The 10,167-nt window shown below is 46.9% G+C and overlaps 1 protein-coding gene across 1 annotated transcript; it reads left to right on the top strand.

Moving 5' to 3' along the window:
* The first annotated feature begins 213 nt into the window (after nucleotides 1-213).
* On the top strand, nucleotides 214-7,530 carry LOC138974381 (toll-like receptor 4). Its single transcript, XM_070347102.1, has 4 exons — nucleotides 214-343; nucleotides 2,097-4,065; nucleotides 4,555-5,232; nucleotides 6,264-7,530. The coding sequence occupies exons 2-4, from the start codon at nucleotides 2,104-2,106 to the stop codon at nucleotides 6,543-6,545; spliced, it is 2,922 nt and encodes a 973-aa protein (XP_070203203.1). The 5' UTR covers nucleotides 214-343; nucleotides 2,097-2,103; the 3' UTR covers nucleotides 6,546-7,530.
* The last annotated feature ends 2,637 nt before the right edge of the window (nucleotides 7,531-10,167 follow it).

The following is a 10,167-nucleotide window of genomic DNA, read 5'->3' as shown; positions in this document are numbered from 1 at the left end:
TCTCCACACTGAACCCACAAGGCGGCAGCGGCCGGGATTTGAATTCACGACCTTCCGATTAGCAGGCCGATGTCTTACCACTACGCCAATGCGCCCAACGAGTTCTATTCATTCTGTTTGGCAAAGATTTGTTCAAGCTCTACTTATTCCATACTGTGTGACGCTTTTATGTCAGCTCTATTCATTCCGGCTTTCATTCCCGTTCTTCTCATTCAATGCATGGAAACAGTACGATCAACACTACTGTGTTGGCTTTCGTTCTTCTCATTCACTGCTTGGAAACAGCACGATCAACAATACTGTGTTGAGAGACAAGAACAGTCCTGTCTTCTTCCAGAAAAAAGTACGTAACCAAGTAGGTTATATAAGTTTTCATTCGTGTTCATTTTTGTGAAATCATCTTTTCTTGTTATCAAAAAGAGAAGGAAGTCATTTCAACGTTGTAGTAACTTAGTAGGGTACGGATGTACCTGTAAGACATCAAAAGCAAATATCCATTGCACCTGTATTGTACTTCTTTTGGGCGTAGCGTTCTGAAGGTTTCTGTGCACTGCATGTTTTGCTACAAATATTTGAACAAGAAATGTATAATATTATATATATTTGTGTGTGTGTGTGTGTGTGTGTGTGTGTGTGTGTGTGTGTGTGTGTGTGCTTTGTGCCACTGTTTGCGTGCGCTGTGTTTATGAGCGTCAGTGACTGTGATATATATATACATGTATATTTATATGATGCTCATTGTTTACATGCTCATGTGATAAGTTGATCTTAGCAGTGTACTTGTGTTCAATTATGCTGTATGGTCGTGTGTTTGTGTTATTAGAAATGCAATGGTGTGCCAAAAGAAAAATGTCCATGTTTATGTAAAATGAAAATGGACATAACAGTTTTCTTATCTTATCTTATCTATGTAAATGAGGGGGGACCTATGTTAAACATGTTCTTAATTTGAGCCACCACCCACCCCACCCCTGCCCGTTATGCTATTCGAAGAAAAGGTTATTCGGTTGTTGGATTTGAATGCAGGAAACACGCTTCGTATACCGACACAATTGTAGTGGGTTTCTGTTAGATAACCAAGAGTAATGTTCATTTCCTGGGTGTTTTTTTCTGAAACTAAGTTTTATTAATGATACAGCAGAAAGGCACTCGATTCGAAAAACAACACCGTATAAACAGACACAATTAGTTTTCCAAGCAAGAAAGTAGCCACTTGGCCAGTATCATGCAACTTCTCAATCAGTGTTTGACTCTTGGAGTCATTTTACGGTTGAAGATTGAGACGTTCGAAACACAAACCACACAGTATTTTAATACAAGAACTCAATATCAGGACACATCTTTACCGAAATCATATGTTTTCATAAACACAAGTAATATGTCAGAGGAAGCTCAAATTATTTGATGGAACAGGGACCTATATTTAGACTAATATAGGTCTATGGATGGAACTATCGCATTATACAGCAAGTAACAGAAAAGCTGAACAATCACGCGCTGTATGTGCCTGAAGTTGGATGATTGCCAAGACAGTGTACACACGCAGGAAGAATGCATGGCGAACTAGATACGATAGGCAACACCAGACCATGTCCAAAAATGTTCTTGCTTCGAAAACTAATTTGTTTCTGTTTCTCTGTTTTTTCTAATCAAGAACTTTTCAGTTGTATCCCTAACGAAACTTCGATTTCAGGCAAAAAAGAAAATGAAGATAACTCTTGGTTGAAACAACGGAGAAAACATAACAGGAACCAATGTGTCAGGTATTTTTTTCACCAATATCTCGTCAGCTGTTAATAGTGGACTTCTTCAGGATGACATGGAAAAGGTATAAAAATCTTCAGCTCTTGGTAATCTAACTTGGACCGGCAAAAGTGTTGTCGGTATACCCAGCCTGTTTGCCGCAATAAATTCACTTTAAAAACAACGATGGTTTTTGCCCGAAGATCGTAAAGAGGGGGGATACCCGAACTCACGAACATGCCCAGCATAGGACCCTCTCCCTTCCATTTTCCCTCTTCTCCTTTGTCCTAGATGTTGCTGATGAGCACACTGTTTTTTACAATACAATTTCTTTCCCTCATTTTATCATGCAGGCGCAGAATGGAACACCGCTGCCAATGCTCCTTAAGCTGCGATCTTGTGTTCTTCATCTGCGTCCTTTGTACGGTAATTAACAACGTCACAGCAGTACCTTGCAACTTCGCCACGTCAAAGGACGGATTTAAGGCTGAGTGTGATCACTGTCGACTGACCAAGTTTCCTGGGGACTATCCCGCTGCTGTGACGAGGCTAGATATCTCTTTTAACTTTCTGACCTCTCTCGTCGGACTCGCGGATCCTAGCTTCATAGGTCTACGTCAGCTTGATGTTAGTCACAACTCCCTGACGTCATTACCAGATGACGCTTTCCGGGACACACCACACTTACAAGAGCTGAGCTTGGAGGGCAACGCGCTGTGCTCGTTGTGGGGTGACGTCTTCCGGGGTCTGCACAATCTGACACAGCTGACACTAAGTCACACCAAGCTGACGCAGCTGTCGCACGTGACACTCAGCCACGTGACTCAGCTGACATATCTGGACCTGAGTAACAACCAGTTAGACCCCGTGCCTGCAGAAGCTTTATGCCAAACACCATGGCTGCAGGTTCTAAACCTGGGAACAAATGCGCTGCGTACTGTTGGCGACAACGTCTTTATGCCACTGTTAAACCTTCAACATCTAATTTTGAATAAAAACAAGCTCTCAGTTATCCACCAGACGGCTTTCAACGGTCTGCGCAAATTGCGAGTTCTTGACCTCAGTGGCAACAGCCTGACATTGGACAACAGCACCTACCCCCCTGGTGTGTTCAGTCCTCTCGTCGCCCTGGAAGAGTTGTACCTGGCGGGCAACGACGACAGCGCTGAGGGCGACTACCCTCTGAACGTGTTCACGCCGCTGCCTTCTCTGCGGGTCTTGTCCATAGACACCTTCAGCGACGCTTACTTCGGGGCGGCCTTCACCTCGCTGACCCGTCTTATCTCACTGACTTTAGCGTCCGTTGACTCTCGGGGCTGCGGCTTGAAGCGTCTGACCAATCACACGCTGCACGCTTTTCGTCACTCCGGCCTGCGGACCGTGGTTATCAGTGATTGCCCTTTGTTTGATGTCGAGGTATGCGCCTTCTGTGACCTGCCCAAGCTTTCCAGCCTGACCGTAAATCTTAGTGAACATATTCTGCACCTGTCGTCCTTGCTGCTGGCATTGTACGGTCTGCAGAACCAGACCATGGACCTCGTGGATTTTTCTGACAACAGACGTCTCGATCTGCCCAACATACTGGACATGACAAACACGAAGTACCTCTATAACACGTGTATTAAACAGCTCGATCTGAGCAACAACGACATTGCTGGAGTGTCCTCCAGAGGTTTAAGCATGGATTCCCCGTGGCTAAAATGCCTGAGGCACATAGACATGTCATACAACAAATTAAGCTCTGGTGACAGATCTCTGTTCATGAAACTGCTGTTTGGCGCGACCAACATGGAAATAATTGAGGCTCAGAACCAGAGAGCCTTCACTGTAGGTGACAACAATCGGCCTCCCGGGGACGCTTCCAAACAACCGGATTACACTTTTAAAATAAACACGGCAAAGTCGTTGAGAGTGTTCAACCTGAGTGCAGCCGTCCAAGAGTTGGGCCAGTTACCCAAAGAGTTCAACTTCGCACAGGGGGGAAACATCACCACGCTAAATTTGGCTTACGACGGCGCCTTCTACTGTGACATCACCATCACAGGTCTCACGGCCATCAAAGACTTTGACTTCAGCGGTAACAACTGCTTTGTCCTGGGCACTGGCCTCTTTCAGCACATGACCACTCTGCGACGTCTGAACATCTCCAACGTACACGTCACACAAGAATTTCTACTGGCAAACGGCTCGGAGTTGCTTCGGCCCTTACGGCACCTTGAGGTGCTTGACCTGAGTGACAACGACCTGATGGACTTGCCTGACGATCTACTTCGACACCAGCTCAGACTCAGCTGGCTTGGTTTGGCTTGGAATCGGTTTCAGGTCAGAATACATTTACTACTAGTAAACTGTTTCTGCATGAATTGTTTGTCCCCAGTCATTCACTCGCAGCATCTACCGTTTGTGAAATCTAAATCGGGTCACGGAGAAGAGAATGCTTGCTGTACTTTTGTTTTTCCGCTTCTGTGTAACCTGTGATAGTGTATGTATCCATACATACGTACCTTTCCTACCTGTATGTATTAAATAGATTTCAACTTCCCTCTCCAGGCGGAAATCCCTGAAATCTTCTGAGCGGACCTACCGGGATCTGTTCTCTCTCTGTACAGACAGATCCAGCGAATGTGTCCATTTAGACATCCCTGTCCCATCTCTGGACCTGTTCCAAGTCTGCATACAGTACCAGTGGATGTACCCATGCAGAAACTTACGTCCTATCTTAACCTGTTATTTAATTATGAAAGTTTAAGTGGATGTGTTCATGAAAACATCCCTGTCATAATTATGTGGACCTGTTCTCTCTGTGTGCAGACAATACCAGTGGATGTGTCCATGCAGACATCTCTGTCCCATCTGGACCTGTCCCACAACAATATCCCCTCCCTGGACCCTGACGTCAGACAAACCCTGGACAACATGGCAGCAAACCACACCGTCACACTGCGCCTGCGCGGTAACCCCTTGACCTGCACGTGCCAGTCGCTTGACATGGTCCGCTGGCTGGCCACCACCGTTGTCAGGCTGGACGGCGACAACCACAACCTGGCCTACGACGACGACTACGACGACAACGGCCGCGAGTACCCCTGTGTCCTGGAGGACGGCGGGATAGGCAGCACGGGATCCGTGATGGCGCAGTGGGAGGCTCACTGGCGCCGCTGCGTGGGTCTGGCCTTCCTGACTGTGTCCGCGGTGGCGCTGCTGGTACAGGTGTTGGGCTTGCTGCTGACGTACCTGCTGTGGAGCAAGTGGACGTACGTGCGTCACGCCTGGTACGTGCTGCGTCACCTGCGACTGCCGCGCCGCCACGACTTTGAGAATGACGCCGTGTTTGTGTACGCTGACTGCGACCTCGAGCTGGCCTTTAAGATAAGGAAAGCTGTGGGGTTGGCCAGACCCGGTCTGCGGCTGTCGCTCCTGGCCGATGACATCATGCCTGGCTCCTTCCTGGCTGAGGGGATCGCCCGCTCTGTGGAGCGTAGCTGGAAGGTTCGTATCCGTTGCCATCATTGTTTAGTTTTCACTGTGGTTCTGCTTCTCATTCATTGAAACGTGCTGATGGATTGCCAAGGATTAGGATGTTTGTGTGAAACGTGCTGATGGATTGCCAAGGATCAGGATGTTTGTGTGAAACGTGCTGATGGATTGCCAAGGATCAGGATGTTTGTGTGAAACGTGCTGATGGATTGCCAAGGATCAGGATGTTTGTGTGAAACGTGCTGATGGATTGCCAAGGATTAGGATGTTTGTGTGAAACGTGCCGATGGATTGCCAAGGATCAGGATGTTTGTGTGAAACGTGCTGATGGATTGCCAAGGATCAGGATGTTTGTGTGAAACGTGCTGATGGATTGCCAAGGATCAGGATGTTTGTGTGAACGCGTGCTGATGGATTGCCAAGGATCAGGATGTTTGTGTGAACGCGTGCGTGTGTTTGGGTGTGTGCTAGTTAGGTTTCTTTTTTTGGGTGATGGCACTTTGATTGCACGTAAGTACTGAATGTAGGATAAACCTAATACTACATGGCTTGCTGTGTGATATCGGGTGTACACTTTCGCTCGCATTTCAATATTGCAAAACAAAAGTGAACTCGTGTTAACATGGTATCACTTAGTAAGCAATGTGGTGTTCTCTATTTATTATACCGTATCTTTCTTATACACAGCAAACCATCAACATGAATGAATTGTTTTCAGAACATAAATATCTTATGTGTTATTAAAGACCTCACTTCAGATCTCGAATACATGTAATTGAATGTTGTACTGTTGGTGACACAGACCTACTGTTGTCTTTATCAGTTTGACATGGTCGTGAGCCTATTAATATGACACTGACCAATTGTCTGACCAGTCGGCTTTATCAGTTTGACATTGTCGTGAGCCTATTGGTAGTCAGCGTGGTCTTTGTGTGTGTTCAGGTGGTACCGCTGGTGACACTGACCAACTGTCTGCGCGACCAGTCCGCTTTATCAGTTTGTCATGGGTATTGGTACTAATCGTGGTCTTTGTGTGTGTTCAGGTGGTACTGCTGGTGACGCAGACCTTCCTTCAGGACGACTGGTCCGGGTACTCGGTGCTGCAGGCTCAGGGCAGCATCAGCGACACATTGCCGGACCGCGTGCTGGTGCTGATGGTGGGACCGCTGCAGCCCTGGACAGCCAGGGAGCCCAGCCACTTGTCCATGAGGACACTGCTGCGTATGATCCCCGAGAGCTGTGTGTACCACATGCCCGGGGCTCTCACCCCTCAACACAACATCTGGGCCACTCTCGGAGACCGTATTGCCAGAGACCCAATTTGATCCAGTGTTCGTCTGAAGTTCTTGTTTTATTTATTTTATAAGTGATCATGTTCACGCTGTTTATATGAACGCTCAGCAGAGACTTTTCTTCTTAGGGAGCTAAAACATTTAAAAACAATCTTTTTTTGACATTTTGACATGGTATGGTACCATAAGTGTAAAACAAAACAAGGCTAAACTGCACCGCATTGTTGGGGCGGTCAGAAAACTTGCCGAGCAACCAGAAAAATAGCTGACCAGTCTCTACCAAGCTGCCATGAAGCGAAAAACTATCAAAATTGTCCGGGATTTGAACCATCCTCTCAACCCTTTTTTTTTTAATTCCCCCTTAAGGTTAACGTTTTAATATCCCTTTGTCACGCAGGGACCAGTTTAAAAAGTCATTCCTTCCTTCTGCAGTCACCATTCTAAATTCTTCTCGCATCGCGTTGAGGCTGGGCAGCTGGGGAAAACAGTTCAGTACACGAAAAAAGTGTGTTAGTGTGTGTGTGTGTGTGTGTGTGTGTGTGTGTGTGTGTGTGTGTGCGTGAGTGCGTATGTGCGTGCGTGCGTGCGTGTGTGCGTGCGTGCGTGTGTATATGAGAGGGTAAATACATTTTATACAACTCCTGTAATGCAACCGAGGAGGAAGAATACAACGTTGACTCAAACTGTAACAACAATGGCTGCTGCAAGCGACAGTTTTGATCTGAATTTCGATTTCAATGATTGGGATTTCACCGAATTAACTCCAGTGGAATCAAGGGACATTTTTGATGACCTGGCTGCTGCACCGGCACCAAAAAAAACGGCGATTCAGCGCGGTATCTGACAGTGATGTCACCAAACAGCTGAAGGACAGCGAAAACAAAAACACGATGAAAAAAAAAACGATTCGGATGTGCGCCTTCTTCGGAAGTTTATTAATGAACAATATCCAGACTTTCAAAACACCGATCTGAGCGACATTGACCATGAACAAAACTGTAAGCATTATAAGATGTTTGATGGGTTGTTGACAGACCAGCTTTTTTGTCGGTCCGAGGGGGGGGGGGGGGGCATATCGTCTTTTGTTTCATATTATTGACCAAGGCCGAAGGCCGCGGTCAATAAATATGAAACTTCTTCTTCTTCTTCGTCGTTCGCTAAATATGAAACAAAAGTCGACTAATATGCCCCCCGAGGACCGACAAAAAAGCTGGTCTGTCAACAAACCACCAAACATCGATTTTGTCATCATTTTGGTAGTGAGAAAATAGTGCACAATCAACCCAGGGAGCCATGCTTTGAAACACGGGTTCCGTTCTGATAACCACACGAGTCCCGGTTTGATAACCACTGGCAATCAAAGCTGGCGTGTGAAAGCAACTTTCTGTCTTTTTGAATTCATTAAATGTTGGGATGAATATGTCAGGTTTGAGGATGCACAGTTCTGTAGGTTCATCTCGGTATTCCACCCCCTCGGCTTTCTGTTGTAAATATTAAGCTGAGTGATCGAATGTGGAAGCTACGTTTGGTCAAAGGTCACAGAAGATTTGCGTCGTGCAGCGAAGGAAAGAATCGCGATCTTGTTTCCGACTCAGTACTACCTCTTTGTTTTTCATTAGACCTGTCATTCTGCTTGCTCGTCTTTGTTAGATGTTTGCATATCTTGTTGCTATTTTCTTTGCTTTTATTATTGTTTCTTATTTGTGCTTCGTTTATCGATACAACGTCTTGTGCACGGGTCAAAATGTGTGAGTCAGGGGTCGTTTTACTTGAACTTGACGTTCGTGTTAGGTTTCATTTGTTTTTGATGAATGTATGACCTTTCATGAAGTAGGTTTTTTTTTGTTTTTTTTACTTTTGCCAGTTTGCCAGTTCGTTTTTGGAACTTTGCAAAGCAGTGCCGTCGTGTGATCTGTTTAGGCCTGGGGAAACGCCGAAGAATCCCCGAGCGTTTCTAATAATAATAATAATAATAATGGACATTTATTAATCGCCGTTTCTCACAAGAGCTCACGGCGATTTACATATTAATTTCTGCCGTGTGAGATGGAATTTTTTACACAATATATCACGCATTCACATCGGCCAGCAAACCTCAAGCCTATTAGGGCGAGCATTCACATTTCACGGCCTTTATTCCAAGTCACACGGGTATTTGGTGGACATTTTTAGCTATGCCTTTTCAATTTAGCCAGGAAAGACCCTTTTGTCAATCGTGGGATCTTTAACGTGCACACCCCAATGTAGTGTACACGAAGGGACCTCGGTTTTTCGTCTCATCCGAAAGACTAGCACTTGAACCCACCACCTAGGTTAGGAAAGGGGGGAGAAAATTGCGGCCTGACCCAGGCCTGAACAAAGCACGCAACCCAGCATGAAGAGGTTCTGGACTTACATGAAGCAACTGAGGTCCTCCGCCTCTGGTGTCCCACCCTTAAAAGCAGAGGGTAAACTAGTGACTGAACCCAAGGCCAAAGCAGAGCTCCTGAACGCGCAATTCAACACAGCTTTCAGCAGCGGCAAGGAATACACGCAAGCCGAGTTTGAGGAGAAGTGTAAGATGGCCACCGACTCCAACTACCCACCAATGGACGACATCCTGATCACCACCAACGGCGTCGAGAAACTCCTTGCGGACCTCAACCCCACAAAAGCGACGGGCCCGGATGGCATCTCACCAAGAGTGCTCAAAGAGCTTGCCCATGACATCGCTCCCATCCTGACTCCGATTTTCAAGCGCTCCCTTGACAGTGGCGAGGTGCCCTCAGACTGGAAGCAGGCCATCGTCACACCCATCTTTAAGAAGGGAGAACACTACAACCCTGCGAATTATAGACCTGTATCCCTGACCTGTGTATCTGGCAAAGTCATGGAGCACATACTCGTTAGTCACATCATGGACTTCTTGGAGCAACAGCTGATCCTCACCCCTCAACAGCATGGCTTCAGGAAACAACGCTCATGCGAGACCCAGCTGTTAGAGCTTATCAACGAGTTGGCAGCCAACCTGGATAGGAACGGCCAGACAGATGTCGTGGTGATGGACTTTGCCAAGGCATTCGACAAGGTGAACCATTCCCTGCTAGTCCATAAGCTCCATCACTACGGCATCAGAAACTCCACCAACTCCTGGATTGCCAGCTTCCTACATGGACGGAGCCAAGCAGTCGTCGTGGAAGGGTCAAGGTCAACCAACATCCCGGTCAAGTCAGGCGTACCACAAGGATCAGTCCTCGGACCTTGTCTATTTCTGATCTACATTAATGACTTGGCTGCGCGGGTGTCCTCCACGACTCGACTCTTCGCCGACGACACCATCGTCTACAGGCTCATCGCTGCCGCCAGCGATCATGCTGCCCTTCAGTCCGACCTACAACGACTAGAAGAGTGGGAGTCACAATGGGACATGACCTTCCACCCCGACAAATGCAGTGTGCTCACAGTCAGTAAGAAGAAGAAGACCTCCGCACACCAGTATACGCTGCACGGACACGCCCTCGAGAATGTCACCTCCGCGAAATACCTTGGAGTGACAGTGCAAGCAGATCTGAAGTGGGATATTCACATCGACACCATCGTGAAGAAGGCCAACCAGACCCTTGGATTCCTTCGCAGGAACCTCAAGATAGGAGCAGTCCACACCAAAGAACTGGCC

The sequence above is a fragment of the Littorina saxatilis genome, linkage group LG1, assembly GCF_037325665.1.
Source record: "Littorina saxatilis isolate snail1 linkage group LG1, US_GU_Lsax_2.0, whole genome shotgun sequence".
In the NCBI taxonomy this organism is placed as follows: Eukaryota; Metazoa; Mollusca; class Gastropoda; order Littorinimorpha; family Littorinidae; genus Littorina; species Littorina saxatilis.
The sequence above is the reverse complement of the archived record's forward strand: the minus strand, read 5'-3'. Positions and strand labels throughout refer to the sequence as shown.